This window comes from Gastrolobium bilobum, unplaced genomic scaffold, assembly GCF_033153095.1.
Source record: "Gastrolobium bilobum isolate Gb01-03AN ecotype WA unplaced genomic scaffold, APGP_CSIRO_Gbil_v1 utg11908, whole genome shotgun sequence".
In the NCBI taxonomy this organism is placed as follows: Eukaryota; Viridiplantae; Streptophyta; class Magnoliopsida; order Fabales; family Fabaceae; genus Gastrolobium; species Gastrolobium bilobum.
The window spans coordinates 86,964-105,492 of NW_026900091.1; the positions used below are offsets into that span (position 1 = coordinate 86,964).

General features: G+C 40.1%; 1 protein-coding gene and 1 pseudogene across 1 annotated transcript; both read right to left on the bottom strand.

Moving 5' to 3' along the window:
- Positions 1 to 994: 994 nt before the first annotated feature.
- On the bottom strand, positions 995 to 13,826 carry LOC133295267 (ribosomal RNA small subunit methyltransferase-like; annotated as a pseudogene).
- LOC133295266 (uncharacterized) lies at positions 13,403 to 17,901 on the bottom strand. The gene is made up of 4 exons (XM_061494072.1): positions 17,885 to 17,901; positions 16,149 to 17,687; positions 15,485 to 16,066; positions 13,403 to 13,868 (listed from the first exon to the last, which is right to left on the bottom strand). The coding sequence occupies exons 2-3, from the start codon at positions 17,684 to 17,686 to the stop codon at positions 15,487 to 15,489; spliced, it is 2,118 nt and encodes a 705-aa protein (XP_061350056.1). The 5' UTR covers position 17,687; positions 17,885 to 17,901; the 3' UTR covers positions 13,403 to 13,868; positions 15,485 to 15,486.
- Between the last annotated feature and the right edge of the window lie 628 nt (positions 17,902 to 18,529).

The window sequence follows — 18,529 nt, forward strand, 5'->3', positions numbered from 1 at the left end:
TCCGTCAGTTTGAATTGTTCCAATCAAACCATGCAATTAATCTAGCAATAGCACATATACATATATAATAATAAAAATAAGCATTTAACCTATGTGTTTGTAATGAGTCTTCTCCTGTCTAATTCCTTTATAATTCACCCGTGTATTTTGTTATTGTAAGTGTCCTAAACTCATATTTAGAAAGAAAAAAAATTATTATCCATTAGTCAATATTTCAAATAAGTAATGTCGATATTCAATAATTTTGATGCCATGTATATAATAAGGCTATTTCTTTTTTATTTATATTTTCCCTTCTTATTATTTGTAATTGATCGCTAGCAATGAAGATAAGAAATGGGCAATAGGATTATCGGTCTTTTGTGATGTTATGATCTCCAACCTTGTCAACACTTTTTTTATTTTTAAAACCCTAACCATCATAATAGGACAAAAATTTAACTTTATGATTGTTAATGGTTTTTAGCCACTTATATGTATGTGATGTGGACCTATAATACGAATTCAAAGGTTATTGTAAGCCCACATGATTAACGAAACGATCCATCATAGGATTTGGCCAAAAAAAATATCCTTAACTAATAAGAAACGTGTATAGGCCATCTCGTGGTCGTTAATCAGCATCCCAAAACAGGCCACTACCTCTCCCAGCTAGTAACGAAATGGCATGAATGAACTTCCAACTAAGCCTCAACCCGATTAACCACCATGAGGCATCCCGGAGGCAGAAGAAACCTGTGAGTACCTTATCAGCGAACTAATCAGAAAGCATCTCAGTAAGATCGCCATAGAAAGGCGGTCAGATTAACCTACAAGCAAGTTGTGTCACTCGTTATAAATACTATATACAAAACCGTAAGATGTAGAACAAAAAATAATCTTAGTAGTTATAGACTGGTATATCTCTATGAAGGAACTTATTTAAAAAAAAAAAGGCTAAATTGATTAGAGAATGCGACCTTATCATATATCTAACTCTTGACAAACAGCCAAACAGTTAATAAGATTCATGTTAGAAAGAACCCTACAAGTTAAACAAAAATAAAATATTAATAAAACAATGAATTCAGCATCATGAGAAATGTACACCAGCTTTGTTAAACAAAGAAAGCAGGTATAGGAATTCCTCTAGTGTGAGCTTGGACGACCTCTTCTCTTCAAAATCCCCCTCCTTCAGAACACCAAAAACCTTGTCCTTAAATTCAGATTGCACCTCTTCTGCTTTCCCATCCTCAATTTCGATTTCCTCATCATCCGTTTCCTCATCCACTTCCATGCCATCTTCAATAAAATCACCAAGATTAGAAAAGTTAATTTTAGTGTTTGTTTCCTTCAGTGGACCTTCTTGCGAAAGTTGTAGTGCCTGCACAGTCTTATAATTCTTTTCAAGCAAAGATAAGACAGTTTTTTGCCTAAAGGTTGAACCAAGGGTTTTGTTCTTTCTGTTGAAACATACCCGTAAAAAGCCATCCTACTCCTTTTGCTTAATTTCAACACGGGGCTTTCTGGGCTCTATTGGTACTACAGAAGAATCAACCTTAGGTGGAGGCCGGAAATTATTCCTTCCAACTTTCAGGAGGTGGAACACTCGAGCATGGGGTTGAGTGTTCGCTGTAAGACGACAATAAAGTTTGTCACCAGGCTGAGCAACCAGTCTCATGACAAATTCTCTCTGCAACATTATGATCGATGGTGGCTGAGTAACTTGAATGTGAGAGAGGAGAAGATATTTGATAGGGAATATTTGCCACACATGTCAAAATAAGGAAGTTCAGTCCTCAATACATCACCTTGGATAACCTGAAATCGTCAAGAAATGAAATTCAGGTACTATTTTGAAACAATAAGGGAAAAGAAATATTATGTTTTGTTTTAAGGAAGCTGGGATGTTTAGAGAGGCAAAGAAACATCCAGTAGGGTCTAAACTGTCAAATTTAGTTGACACCCAGCAACATAGAATGTTTAAAATATGATTCAAGACAACTATAATGCATACATGTATTGAATTTAATACCAAATTGCCAATTCGTTCAAAAAGTCATCAAATAAGAAACAAACTTATGGTTAATTCTTTCTTTTTTTAGTAGGATAAAAGTCGAAAAAGAAGCACTAAATAGAGAATTATACTGAAATTTCAGGCATTTATCCAGTCTGGCCATGAGCATCATCAACTAAATAGCAATGACTTTTACAACACTACTTTAGCAGCGAAAAAATACCAAATAAATATTTCAAAACCTATAACAAGTAAATATTGGTGTCCTGTTGAAGCCTCAAGCTCCTAAAATATGGGAGTTACATAACTTCCATACTGAGCACTATTTCCTAGTGTTAAAGCATACATCTGTAGAGATTGCAGGGGACGACGGATTTTGGGGTTCTCGAAAAATCTAGGGGCTGACAACTCCATTGTTGCAAAACTCTGGGGATCAACCCTGGGCTTGAACTAGGATGGAATCTGGGCTACTGCCATGTCTGGCTTGAGGGAGATTCTATTGCAGCTAGAGCTTTTATTCTGAATGGCTGCCTGGTTACTCATCCTCTGTTTCCATTAATTAACAATATTAGGCAGATGATTGATAGACATTCGGTTCAAGTTACCCAAGACTACAGGGAAAGCAAGAGTGTAGCCAATAGGCTAGCTACCCAAGCTTTCCAGCATTCCTAGGAGTTGAAGATCTACCATCCCCCAATTGCTTGTCCTTCTTGAAGAACGATTGGCAAAGACCCATATGATGATTTTTTTATAAAAAAAATTGTTGAAACAACGCAATTTTGAAACTTATTATCAGAGTAATGCAATGAGTCTCGCATAGGGGAGGTGCAAGACTCGCTCAATTGGGCCACGTGTTGAATGTTGGCAAGTTTTCGGGTTATATTTTGAACAGATATTAAACCGTGGCAAATAAATCGTAGCTAAATTGTCCCTTGGACTTATCAGCATTCCAGACGTGGCCCAATCCAACAAATACCGCACCTCCATGATGCGGGACCGATCCCCCACCCACCTCAATAGTGTCTCATTGCATTACTTTGATAAAAGTTTCAAGATTACATTACTCCAACAGTTTTTTTTTAAAAAAAAAATGCATTACATTGGTCATTTTGCCAAGAATGATTTGGCGGGAGCTACTTTCCCATGCCAGTGCTGCAGCTAGCACTGTTATGATTAATTTTCTTGTTGTATCTGTCTGCATTTTCCCTATGTTATCCAATAAATCTAGCAAGCAATCCCAAAATCTGAACTTTTAGCTAAAGTAGTGATCAATCTAATATCCATAGAGCTTCTCTAAACAGAAAATGCCCTGTTTTCAGTGGCTCAAACTCAAAATTCAATCAAGGTTTTAAAATCCAACAATTCCATCACAATATTAAACTAAATTCAAAGCCAGCCTAAACAATAAATCACAAGGTTATTTATACTTTATCATCACTTTTTCACTAAACAAACAGAAAATAGCAAAATCCAAAGTCATACCTTTAGGTGGCTCGAGTAAGGGGTCGCCTGGAATCGTCTCTGCAGCTCTAGAACCATACGTGGGTCAATTTCAATAGCAATAACCTTCTTGCCAGCTTCCAAAAGCTTCTTTGTCAGGTTCCCAGTGCCGGGACCAATCTCAAGGATCACATCAGTGCTTTTGATACCAGATTTCTGCACTATGGTGTGAACAAGTAATGGATTCTTAAGGATATGCTGACCCTTAGATTTTTGAAAAGATATGTGATACAGATTTCTACTCAACAATCAATAATAGCTAATATCAAGGATTGAAAAGCTAAAAACAGAGGAGTTTTGGGCCTGAATAACTCAGATTTTTCATATATTTTTCCAAAGAAATTACAAGACAAATTCAACAATCATCTACCAAAGAAAATTACAGGGAATTGTAAATTGCACAACTACAGAAGATTAAACTAATTCTAGAGCAATTATAGAGACTCTAGGCTCTCCCATTCACCAGCAGGTGCCCAAGGTTCAGATTGTCCAAAGATCCTTCTCCCTTGCACTCCATTCTCCATATAACCAATTCCTATCACCCTTCACGTTCCATTTCTGTTAAGGGGTAATCCTGTCAAATCTCCTGCTGACCTGGCTGCTGACGTGGCAGTGGCAACCATATTGTTATCAGCATTGAGATGGTTCTCTTGGGCCATTTGAGCCCAAACCTTTCTGGACTTGTCCCTTTTATAGGTCTTAGCTTGAATTGCATCAATACTTCCCCCCATTTGAGAAACCTTGTCCTCAAGGTTGAATTGAGGAAACTGCTGATAGATAGTGTCATACTCTTCCCAAGTGTTCTCAAAATCGGGTAACGTCCTCCATTTAATTAGCACCTGAACCGTGTTGTGGACAGAACGACGGACCTCCAATAATTCTTCTGGTTCTACCATGAGTTCCCAATTCTCAGTCAATATTGGGGGAAGGGGCTGAACAATGGTAGTGGTTTTAATAGCCTTTTTGAGAAGACTAACATGAAAGACCGGGTGAACTTTGCAATCAGCTGGCAGATGGAGACGATAAGCTGTTTCCCCAATGCGTTCAAGCACCTGATAAGGCCCATAAAAATGTGGGCTCAATTTTTCATTGATTCTCCTAGCAATTGTTTTGAGACGATATGGTTGAATTTTGAGGTAAACCCAATCACCCACTGCCATGTTAATATCCCGTCGGTGCTGATCCGCATAATGCTTCATGCAATCCGGAGCCTTGAGCAGATGATGTTGTAAATCGTCTAGAATGGCATCTCTTTGCACCAGAGCATGAGAGACAGCGTCCACAACGGGGATAAAAGTGCCACATTTAAATACTGTTGGGGGGTCTCGTCCATATAAACCTTTAAAAGGTGTCATGCCTGTGGTATCCTTAAAGGTTGTGTTATACCAGAATTCTGCCCAATGAACCCAAGTAGGCCAATTTTTGGGTTTAGTGCAGCAAAAACAACGCAAATAAGCTTTCAGGCACCTGTTAACCACCTCCGTTTGCCCATTGGTTAGGGGATGATAAGCGGTGCTATAATGCAATTGTGTGCCTGCACTCTTTAAAATTTCAGTCCAAAAATTGCTTAAAAACACCCTGTCCCTGTCAGAAACCATGGTGACTGGAAAACCGTGCAATCTCACTATCTCACGGGTAAACAAGTCAGCCACATCCTTTGCTGTAAATGGATGTTTCAATGGAAGGAAATGGGCGTATTTGGTCAATCGATCCACCACCACTAGGATGGTATCTACCCCCATGGATTTAGGCAGCCCACCAATAAAATCCAATGAAATATCTTCCCACACCTGAGTGGGTATGGGTAATGGCTGTAATAACCCAGCCGGAGACAAGTTTTGGACTTTACATTGCTGACAAACTTCGCATGCAGTAATGTAATCCTTGATATCCTTCTTCATACCTTCCCAATAGACTACTCCCGCCAGCCTCTTGTATGTTCTGAAGTAACCAGAATGGCCTCCCACACCAGAATCATGATATTCCTTTAAAAGGAATGGAATAAATTTGGACAGCTTGGGGAACACCACCCGGTGATTATAAAATAGCCTGCCTTCCTTCACCAGAAAGCCTTCATGTGCATCGGGAGCTATTAACAGATCCTGCAGAATACCATGGAGCTTGACATCATGCTGAATTTCTGTTTCCAATTCATCCCAATCTGACCAATGAACCCGAGACATAGCCCCAAAAATCATTTGACGCGAAAGAGCATCCGCCACTTGATTCTCCTTCCCCGGTTGGTATTGGATCTCAAAATCAAAGCCCAACAACTTGGAGATCCATTTTTGTTGATCCTCAGTCAATGACTGTTGTTCTGTCAAAAATTTCAAGCTACGTTGGTCAGTTTTTACAATGAAATGACGACCCATCAAGTAGTGCCGCCACTTTTTAATAGCAAAGACAATTGCCATTAATTCCTTTTCGTAGACAGACTTGGCTTGTGCCCGATCAGAGAAACCTTGGCTAATGAACGCAAGAGGCCGTTGATCTTGCACCAAAGCAGCTCCAATTCCTTTTCCTGAAGCATCCGTCACTACATTAAATGTTTTGTTGAAATCTGGCAATGCCAAAACCGGAATTGAACTCATCACGGTCTTCAACAATTGGAAGCAGTCCTCTGCCTCCTTACTCCATTTGAACCCATCCTTCTTCAGTAACTCTGTAAGAGGTTTTGCTAATTTACCGTAATCCTTAACAAATTTCCGGTAGTACCTTGTTAAACCAAGGAATCCTCTCAAGCCCTTCACGTTCTGTGGCTCAGGCCATGAAACCATAGCTTTAATTTTTTCCGGATCGGCTTGGACCCCTTCTGCAGACACACAGTGACCCAAGTACTCTATTTGTTTCTTCCTGAAGCTGCATTTCTTCCTGTTAGTAACTAACTGATGCTGCCTTAATACCTCAAACACAGATTTCAGATGGCCAATGTGTGTTTCCTGGTTACTGTTGTAAATTAATATGTCATCAAAAAAAAATAAAGCAAATTTTCTCAAGAATGGCCTTAGAATTTCATTCATCAAGGCTTGAAAGGTAGAAGGGGCATTGGTTAACCCGAAGGGCATCACTATGTACTCGTAATGCCTTTCATGTGTCCTAAATGCTGTCTTAGGAATATCTTCTAACCTCAGTCTTATTTGGTGATAGCCTGACTTCAAATCAAGTTTAGAAAAAATCCTGGACCCTCCTAACTCATCTAAGAGTTCATCTACCATAGGCATGGGGAACCTATCAGGGATAGTGATTTTATTCAGTGCGCGATAATCAACACATACGCGCCAACTCCCATCTTTTTTTTTAACTAGAATTACTGGGCTTGAATAGGGACTTGTACTATGCCTGATCATCCCATTTCTAAACAACTCAACCACTAATGTCTCAATCTCAGATTTCTGGTAATGGGGATACCTGAATGGTCTGATATTTGAATTGAATCTGAAATATATTGTATATTCAAGTATATGAGTCTGTACAAGGAGGCTCTCTATTTATAGAGACTAAAAGACCTAATGGGCCAAGCCCACAATCTAGACTATTCTAATAATAATAAATTAATATTATTTCTAACACTCCCCCTCAAGCTGGTGCGTATATATCAAAAGCTCCCAGCTTGTTACAAATATGATCTATTCGGGGACCTCTAAGAGCTTTAGTGAATACATCCGCAAGTTGATCATTGGAATTGACAAATGCTGTCTCGATCTCCCTTGACTGGATCTTTTCTCTAACAAAATGACAGTCAATTTCTATATGCTTGGTCCTCTCATGAAAGACAGGGTTAGAGGATATATGCAAAGCGGCTTGGTTGTCACAAATGAGCTTCATAGGCCTTTGTTCACAGAGATGGAGTTCCTTCAGCAATTGACTCAGCCAGATGAGCTCACAGGTTGCATTTACCATTGCCCGATATTCTGCCTCCGCACTAGATCTGGCGACCACAGTTTGCTTCTTACTCTTCCAAGAGATCAAATTTCCTCCAAAGAGAACACAATACCCTGAGGTGGATCGTCTATCTGAAGGAGAACCTGCCCAGTCAACCTCTGAATAACTAGAGATCTCTGAACTCCCTTTATTTGTATATAATAAACCTCTTCCTGGCGCCTTTTTAATATATCGGAGAATTCTAATAACTGCATCCCAATGGGAGTCACAAGGAGAATCAAGAAATTGACTTGCAACACTCACTGCGAAGGAGATATCTGGCCTTGTCACAGTAAGATAATTCAATTTTCCAACTAGTCGGCGGTAGCGACTAGGATGTGGCAGTGGCTCCCCCTGTCCTGGTAATAACTTAACATTGGGGTCCATAGGTGTATCAATGGGTTTACAACCTAACATGCCAGTCTCATCTAGGATATCCAGTGCATACTTCCTCTGACAGATGGAAATGCCCTGCCTAGACTGTGCAACTTCGATCCCCAAGAAATATCGAAGTCTGCCAAGATCTTTGGTCTGAAATTGATTGAATAAATGCTTTTTCAACTGATCAATCCCGGTCTGATCACTGCCTGTAATGATAATGTCATCAACATAGACCAGGAGATAAACGCACTGGCCAGAAGAGTTATGCCGGTAAAAGACAGAATGATCGGCTTTGCTTCTGATTAATCCAAAGGATTCAACAACTGAACTAAAGCGGCTAAACCAGGCCCGAGGAGATTGCTTCAGGCCATATAAAGATTTCCGAAGTTTACATATCATTCCAGAACTCTCCCCCTGAGCAACAAAACCTGGTGGTTGCTCCATATAAACTTCCTCCTGCAAGTCACCATGTAGAAAAGCATTCTTAATATCAAGTTGGAGAAGGGGCCAGTGATGAATGGCGGCAAGGGAAAGAAACAGGCGAACAGAAGCCATCTTAGCAACAGGAGAAAAGGTATCCCCATAATCAAGACCAAAGATCTGTGTGTATCCCTTGGCCACTAAGCGAGCTTTAAGGCGATCAACAGTGCCATCAGGACCAACTTTAACTGTGAACACCCATCGACAACCAACAACAGACTTCCCGGGAGGAGCACGAACAAGATCCCAAGTGCCATTTGAGTGAAGTGCCTGCATTTCATCAAGCATCGCCTGGCGCCACCCTGGATGAGATAGTGCTTCACCTGTGGTTTTAGGGATGGAAACAGAAGAGATACTAGAAACAAAAGTAAAATGTTGTGAAGAAAGTCTGTCATAACTCAAGAAAGAATAAAGGGGATGAGGATTTTGAGTGGATCGAATACCTTTCCGAAGGGCAATGGGAGGAGTCTCTGATGGAGGATCCGGAGGAGAAGAGCCGACGGGAAGGGGCGATGAGTCATCAAGAGGCAAAGTCGGAGGAGGTGCAGGCTGACGACGCTGGTATGTGAGGAGAGGACGATCTGCAGGTATGGAGGTAATTGGTTGCTCCTCTGGAATAGGGTCACCTGCAGCTGGTAAAGACAAATCAAGAAAAGGAACAGGAAGGACCTGATCAACTTGGGACACTGGAGACGGAGTAGAGTGAAAAGCCTGTTGATCAAGGAAAGTGACATCAGCAGAAACGATATAACGCTTGAGATCAGGAGAATAGCAACGATACCCTTTTTGAAAACGTGTATACCCAAGGAAAATACATTTGAAGGCCTTGGATGTCAACTTGTCTTTACCTGGAGTAAGATCATGAACAAAACAAGTACAGCCAAAAATATGTAAAGGCAGAGGATAAGAAGGTGCTCCGGAAAACAAAATACTGTGGGAACATCATTATTTAGCACAGAAGAGGGCATGCGGTTGATAAGGAAACATGAGGTGATAATAGCATCTGCCCAAAAATGGAGTGGGACGTTCATATGAATGAGAAGGGTACGTGCAGTTTCAACTAGATGTCTATTTTTACGTTCAGCGACTCCATTTTGTTGTGGAGTGTGGGGACAGGTAGTCTGGTGTATCGTCCCTTGTGTATCCAGAAATTTAGAAAATTCAAGAGACACATACTCTTTTGCATTATCACTGCGCAAGATTTGAATAGAAGCACCAAATTGAGTTTTTATTTCTGCACAAAACTTTTGATAAATTGAAAATAACTCAGAACGATTTTTCATTAAATAAACCCAAGTGCAACGGGAGAAATCATCAATAAAGGTGACAAAATACTGAAAACCCAAAACAGACGTTGTTCGACTCGGACCCCAAATATCAGAATGAACAATAGAAAAAGGAGCATCAGCTCTTTTATTGACTCTATTAGCAAAGGAGGAGCGAGTGTGTTTTCCTTGCTGACAAGAATGACAGTTTAAAGACTTAAGATTGGATAAAAAGGGAACCATATGCTGAAGCTTGGAGAGGTTTGGATGACCCAGAGGGCTGTGAATTAGCTCAGGAGACTCTGTGAGAGAACAGGCTACTGGAGAAGGTGGTGCAATCAGATAGTAGAGACCTCGTGACTCAACGCCTGCTCCAATCGTCTTCCCCGTACCCGAATCCTGCATAGAAAAGGATTGTTTAGAGAAGGTAATAGTACATGAATGAGAATGAATCAACTGGCTAACAGAGATTAAATTAAAAGGAATGCCAGGTATATAATAAACAGAACTCAAAGTTAAAAGAGGAGTTGGGTTGGCTTCCCCAATTCCACGAGCAGGAGCCTTAGTGCCATCAGCAAGAGTGACAGGGGGTAGGTTATTAGAATAAGAAAGTGAAGTGAAGAGATCTTTATTACCACAAAGATGATGAGTAGCACCTGAGTCTATTATCCAGGGTCCAAGAGATGATTGATAAAAACAAGCAACATGATTACCAGTGTCTTGAGTAGGATGCTGAGAAGAAACCTTCTTGAGAAGTGCCTCATAGTCGACACTTGAAAGAGTTACTAATGCAGTTGAAGGTGGCGTAACATCAGTTTGAGCAAAGTTGGCAGTCGGTGGCTTCAAATGAGGGTACTTCCTATAGCAGCGTTCTTCAAAATGCCCAAGATTCTGGCAATAATTGCAACGAGGCCTCTGTCTGTGGCCACGTCTGCGACTGCGTCCACTGTTCCAATTGGAATCACTGGCCCGAGAAAAGAATGGAGATGGGGTAGTACCGGAGATGATGCCAGTCGTGTTTTTGGACGCATTATTTGAGCCCTCCATCACAAAATAAAAGGAGATGACCAGAAAATAGCAAAGAACTACAAGAAAGCAAGAAATCGCGCAAAAACGTTGCACAAAAGTGTCCAAACAACGGGTTTTTCACTAATATCTTTCAAACGGATGGGACCCACAACGAACGGAGACCAGATCTGGAAAGAGGGTGAGGAGGCGAGCAAGATGGTGGTGGTCCGGCCTGGAACGGTGGCCGGACGATGGCTCACGCGCCGGAACAGTGGCTCGGCCGCCGGAGACTTCCACCGGCGCGTGGCGGCCCGTGGATGCTCCGATCAACACGCGGCTTGGACAGACAGGGTCGCCTCCCTGAGCCGCTTCTGATCGCGTGGTGGTTGGTCGGAAAAGTCGCCGAAAAAGCAGTCTGACGGCGGTGAACAGTGGCAGACGGTGGTTTTGTGGCGGTTTCCGGCGATGAACGGAGGCTGACGATCTTTTTCCTGATGATACGAGGTTGAGGACAAGAAATTTGTGACTAAATAAGGGTTAGGTGTGAAAGGATGGTTGCCGGTATGATGCACGGCAGTAAAAAGAAAGAGAAAGATATATATGCGGAAGCAGAGCCCTCAGATCGAGAGCTCTGATACCAAATTGAATCTGAAATATATTGTATATTCAAGTATATGAGTCTGTACAAGGAGGCTCTCTATTTATAGAGACTAAAAGACCTAATGGGATGACCTAATGGGCCAAGCCCACGATCTAGACTATTCTAATAATAAATTAATATTATTTCTAACAATTTGGTACCTGGCTTCCTGGCTTCAAGTGTATGGCATGGTCAATTGGACGAGTTGGTGGCAGCTCCTTTGGTTCACGAAATACTTCCTCGAATTCTGACAGTAGCTGGTCCAATTCAGTCCACTGCCCTTCTTCCTCTTAAGCCACAACTTCAGTTGCCTTGAGATAATACCCTTGTCCCTGATCCCGTAGGGCTTTAGTGATAGACTTGAGTGAAGCCTCGGATCTGGATAATGCAGGATCTCCCCTAATGATAGTCTCCATCCCCCTCTCACCGTACTTGAGGGACATTTCCTTGAAATTTGCCTTGATTTTCCCTAGTTGCGTCAACCACTCCAGTCCGAGAATTACATCTGCACTGCCCAATTCGAACAGGTAAAGGTCCGGCTGGATTTGGGTTCCTTGGATGCAGATATTCACTCCCATGCACACTCCTTTACACTCGATCTTAAACCCATTCCCAATCTCCACTTGATACGAAGGAGTATCAGAAATCTTTAACCCCAGGTTTTCCACAACTTTTTTTATGAAGTTTGTGGACGCTCCACAATCCACCATAACCACCACCCGCTGCCCTTGTATATCACCCCAGACCTTCAAAGTTTGGCTTGAAGAGAGCCCTAACAAGCTTTGCACCGAGAGATGTAACAATTTCTCGGACTCGTGCACGTCTGTCCCCACAGCCACTCCTTCTCCCTCGGTTTTCTCATCTTCGTATTCTGCTTTTTCATCATCGACCAGCAAAATATGAAGTTGCCTAACTTGACACCTATGATTTGGGTGCCAACATTCGTTGCACTTAAAACAAAGGCCTTTTTGATGTCGGTCACGCCACTCCGTCTGCGATAATCGCCGCGCCTGATCGGAATCGCCCTTACCAACGTGATTTCCAGTGCTGGACGTCGCGGTCTTCATCGTCCCACCTTCGCTAGGGTTCTCAGTTTGGGCATTTCTGGTGTTAGACTGACCACCGCTGGGAACGTTAGACCCAGCATTAGAAACCTGGGAATTGGGTCGGGTTGTATTCCCGGAGCCCACAGTCGTCCCTCTCCACGTCTTGTACTCAGTTGGGCCCGAATTCCTCTGTTGGCCCACATACGTGCGATTAGGTCTTGTGGTCCAATTCCTCACGTTAGGCCCTACTCCTTCATCTCTCCAAGCGGTATTCCGTCACTCCACCTTGACGGAGAGTTTCATCATGTCCATTAAACTGAGCTTCGATGACATCATCAGCTCCTCTCTTATGCTATTGCGTACTCCGTTCAGCCATGCTCCCTTAAGTAGTTCTTCATCTCCAATCCGTAGGGCTCCCACCATTTTCTCAAATTGAGCTCTGAAATCCACCACACTTCCCCCCTGTTTGAGGGTATACAATGCTCGGTACGGATTGTCTAATGCCTCCTGTTGAAAACGGCTAAGCAACTCTCGCCTAAAAAATTCCCAGTTAGCATTGACGTTGCTCACCTCCTACCAATGGAACCAGTTCAGGGCTTCCCCTTCAAGGACCACCAACACCGCGGTAACCTTCTCAGCTTCTGTTATATTATTTACGGTGAAGTATCTTTCCACCTTGCTCAGCCATCCAAATGCGTCCTCGCTGGAGAATATTGGCATCTCCAAGCGTCTGCTTATGGGTACAACTGGATTAATTCTTCTTCTATTTCCTCTTTCCGGCGAACCAGCATCGTCGCCATCTAGGTTGTTTTCACGTCCCGAGAGGGACTTCTTCTCCGTCTGGCCATTTCGTCAAGCCTTCTAATAATTCCATTCATTCCAGCCTCACTAGTTTCCAGTCTCCGAAACACTTCATCGTGATTAGCATTGTTCCTGCGCAGACCTTCCTCCAATATGGCCAATCGTTGTTCCATGTTGCGTGTCAATACCATCCACAGAGCTCCTAGATCAGAGCTCTGATACCAATTTGATACAGATTTCTACTCAACAATCAATAAAAACTAATATCAAGGATTGAAAAGCTAAAAACAGAGGAGTTTTGGGCCTGAATAACTCAGATTTTTCATATATTTTTCCAAAGAAATTACAAGACAAATTCAACAATCATCTACCAAAGAAAATTACAGGGAATTGTAAATTGCACAACTACAGAAGATTAAACTAATTCTAGAGCAATTATAGAGACTCTAGGCTCTCCCATTCACCAGCAGGTGCCCAAGGTTCAGATTGTCCAAAGATCCTTCTCCCTTGCACTCCATGCTCCATATAACCAATTCCTATCACCCTTCACGTTCCATTTCTGTTAAGGGGTAATCTTGTCAAATCTCCTGCTGACCTGGCTGCTGACGTGGCAGTGGCAACCATATTGTTATCAGCATTGAGATGGTTCTCTTGGGCCATTTGAGCCCAAACCTTTTTGGACTTGTCCCTTTTATAGGTTTTAGCTTGAATTGCATCAATATGCCTCCTTGGGAAGGCATGTGTTGCTGTGGCTTGCCCTTCACCTTCTTGATCTTGCCTCCTGCCATTTATGGTGTGCAGTGTGCACCTATCTCTCACACACAAAGGCCCTGTTTAGAAATAAAATGCAACAGGATTACTTAATTCATAATGGACTCCATTCTTTGGAATGTATAATAAATCAATGGAATTCATTATAATTTATAAATGTACAATAACATATTTTCCTAATGGAACAGAAATTGATTTTTGTGAACTATTAGCATGAATGCAAGAAGATAAAAAGAACAATCAAGAATCATCCAAGCGTTTCATTAAAAAAAAAATTTCAGTAAAACTTTGCTTTATTAACTTTCAAAATGATATAAATAATCAAGTTAAAGAAACTGGTCAGAAAACTAGATAACATGAAATAACCAAACATTGGTTTCAGTAGTATATCTAGCATGCTGAGAGCTGATTTCAAGCAAGTTAGCTGCACTCTGGAATTAAGAATAAAAAGATGCCTTCAAATATACAACCAATTATTATTCCTAGACCTTGGGCTATGCACAAGAAATTGTATGTTATTTCCTTAAAAAATAAATATAGGGCTAGGTCATATTGCCTAGCACTTTAATTTTCCTACTGTTATTACCTTCTCTCTATCGTTAAATTGAATTCAAATCAATGGTAACAGTTACATAGATGGGTCCCACACCTCTATCTCTCATAGGAAAATATTTTCAATGCTTCAGAAGCACAGAGTACTCTTTTTACCAAATGTAGTAAAAAGTAACACTTTTACACTACCATTGCCTTTATATTTATTTCCACTCATATCCTGCATTTTTCCATTTTTGGGCAAGGAGTATGTACTGCTGGAGCACAGAAAATGAGCTCCTCTCTTAGATCATCCATGCCACATACCTTCTCTCTCTTTCTTCTTTCTCTTCTATCAGATTTTCTCTTTCTTTTCTCTCTTTAATCGGACCATCTCTCTTAGTTTACATATCCACACCATGATTAAGTCTCCTAGATATACTTCTGCACCAAAATAACCCAACCAAAATGATGAACTCTTAAAAGTAATTCAAATTACTTTACTTTTTATTTTTGTTCAAGTAACTGCCTTTGCCTTGCCTATATTATAGGGAGAAATAGAGAGAGATAAAGGTGTGAGACCCACCAATGTAACTATTTAATTTTATTTAATCTTGTGATATTTGAAACCGTCGATTTGAATTCATTATAACAGTGGAAAAGAGGTAGTAAGGACAGAACATTAAAGTGGTAGGTAATTTAATCGGCCCAATAAATATATATGTATAGATATATTTGGAGAAAATTCCCTTAAATAATATAAAGAGCAAACCCCGATACACAAGGCACCTCACTTTTGCTAGGGTAGGGGTGAGATTCTGGGAATCTACTTTACTTTGTCTTACCCTAGGTAGCACCGACTCGACACGCGACACGTGACACGACACGACACTCCGACACGTCAATCCTAAAAAAATATGAATTTCGACACGTTGGGACACGTTTTAATATTAAATAATATTTTTAATTTATATAGTATATATTTCATTTAATATTCAATAATTTAACAAAAAAATAAAACTAAACTAATAATAGCCATCAATTTAACCAAAAAAAATCATTTCCATAATACCATTATATTGATCTAAAGCAAAAATAATAGCATATCCATAGAAAAACATAAAATATGGAGATTACAGATTACCTTCATGGAGCATCTTCATCTAGAATAACATTTGACTTCATCTCTGGCTCATCAAGTGAAAGAGTAGCAACTTCAAGAATTCCAACATCTTCAAATGTATCAAATGTATCTCCAGCAATGTCCCACATTCTAGTATCCCCATGTGTATACTGTGAAGTTTTTCTTGATAAGAGCCGAAGGTTGCTATGTATATAAACCAAGTCTTCAGCACGTTTTGGAGTCATCTTATTCCATCTTACAGAATGCACAAAAGAATAAGTACTCCAATTGCGTTCAGCACAGGATGAAGAAGAAGGTTGTGCAACAAGTCGCAATGCTATCTTTTGAAGCATAGGTGAACAAGCACCATGAAGCACCCACCAAGCTTTGGGCTCCATAGAATATCGATTTTGCATGGCATCATAATCTCTAAAACCCCCACTCATACTAACAAAGTCCACATACTCCAAATTTATTTTATTTCGGTCCTCCAAGTTAGGAAAGTATCTCTTTAAGCATTTTTGTCTTTCTTGATTAATCTCTAAATCCTTGTGTGGAGGAACTCGACTAGAATCTTCATTAAGCCATTGTTCACTATAGTATCTGAAAGAAAAAAAAGAAAAACAATTAAACAAATTATATCAAATAAGAGAAGTATTAAATTCATTCATATTTAAAAGCTTACTTCGGATTCAAAGCATGTGCCAAACAATGAAGTGGAGTTGAATTCTTGGTCCAACGATCCACAAGAATGCCATGCACCACCTCATAAAAAGTTGAGGTCTCATCCATCCTCTTCAATTCATGAAAGTATATAGCTTTCTTCACTTTCTCAATCATCTCATCCCACATATCATAAATCAAATGAAGACAAGGTTTATCAGTGTCACAAATCCTGATCATATTATAAATAGGAGCAGTGAAAGCAAGTATATAATCAATTGAATCCCACCAAAGATCATCCAATATCTTATCTTTAACCATTCTTGCCCGCCCTAGATTATCATCTTTATACAAACTCCATTTTTCACTGATTACCATATTTTGGAGACCACATTTTATCAATTTGAACCTCTTTAGCATCACAATCATGGAAGCAAAGCGGGTTTCAGCTATAGAAAGCAACTTCAATCCCACAAACTCATTAAACATTGACAGTTTCATAGAATGATTCATTATGAATTGCTTTATTGCAGAAACATCTCCAACAATATCAGAAATCCAACTACATTCCTCATATGCTATTTGATTATTCTCCACATTTTTTGCAGCACAAATATTTTTCACAGCTAAATTCAGTGTGTGAACAACACATGGTGTCCAAGTAATAGATGGAAATTCTTGCTCAATAAGATGCCCTGCTCCCTTACAATTTGCAGCATTATCCGTGATTACTTGAACCACTTTTTCATGCCCAACTTCTTGAATTACTTCTTTTAACAACAAGAAAATAAAATGTCTATCCTTAGTCTCTCCTGAACAATCAACTGATTTCAAAAACATAGCTTCACCATCAGATACTGCCATGAAATTAATAAGTGGCCTCCTTTGTGAATCACTCCATCCATCACTCACAATACTAACACCCTTGTCTTTCCACCCAGCTCGAATAGGTGCACACAACCTATCAATATTTTCCTTCTCTTTCTGCAAAAGAGTGGTTCGCAAGGGGTTATATCCTGGTGGCAAATAACCTCCAATATTATTATCTGCAGCAAAAGTGAAAGCTGCTTGAAAGTATGGGTTCCTTGCTAAAGTGAATGGCAATCCTGCTGAATAAAACATCCTAGCAATCAAGTCGTTCAATTCTTCTCGCGCCCCAACATTGAATGCCCTCTCAATAGGATTTCTAGATGAACTTCCAACCTCACTTCCACTTCTTCTTTTTTTCGAGTTTGATTCTACGGAAAAACTAGAAGGGGGTAAAGGCACATTTTTAGGTGCATTGCTCTTCAATCTCTCACTAGTTTCTTGTTCTAATTTCTCCATCTCTAGCAAGTCTTTTGTCTGTACATGTAAACATTTTGCAATTCCTTTACCTGCTATTTTAAGCAAATGAGCCCTTATTCTAGTATACGAACTTTTAAAATCCTTCTCACAAAAATTACATTTCCAAGATATATTCCCTCCTGCTTTCGTTATGGTGCCTACTTTGGTAACATATTTCCATAATGGCTTCCTTAGAAATTCATCATCTCCACTACTTGCAATACTTGAATCCATTCTAAAAAAAATAAAATTAAACACTATGAACAAAATAATTACTTATGCAAATATAGAACAATTAAATTAAAATAGTAGCATAAAGAAATTAAATTAAAATAATTCCATTAACAAACCAATTTGTTTACTGATATATTTCTTTCTACATCAAATAAAGAAATATATATTTCGTTTATTTTTATCACTCACACAACATACCTATTATAAATTATTTCGGACACGGTCAAATTCGCGTGTCGGAATGGTCAACATGTCGGAAAAGTTGACTGCATGTCCGACACCGTGTTGGAGCGTGTCGGATCGTGTCGGACACGACTCTCCCTGTTTTTACAAGTGTTCGTGCTTCCTTGGTCTTACCCTGTACTTTTGCAAAGATGTTGTTTAAAAACAGGATAATACTTACCTCATGAAATTAAAAATAATTTTCTCCAATTCTCCTACACCATATAACCAACATATGTACTTATCTCCACTTTCATTAAGATGAAGATAAGTACATACTTGGGATGAGACAGTATAATTAGGCTATGGTAGAAAACACGATATAGACTACTTTGATTTTACCTATTGCAGGCAAAACGGGACAAAAAGGATTCCATTACCATAAAATAGAATATAGAAGATTTGAGATGAGAGGAACGGGAGGAAACATGCAAAGGAAAGGAAATCTCCAACAATCACATCAGAATCAAAGATTTCCTATGGGAAGGAATCCATATAATCCCAAGTATACACACAAACACACCCCCCCCAATTCTTCCATCGGAATGTTGGCCAGATGCGTACTAAGCTTCCCTTGTCGGTCATCTCTCCCATTGCTCCGCAGATAAAAATATCAGTACT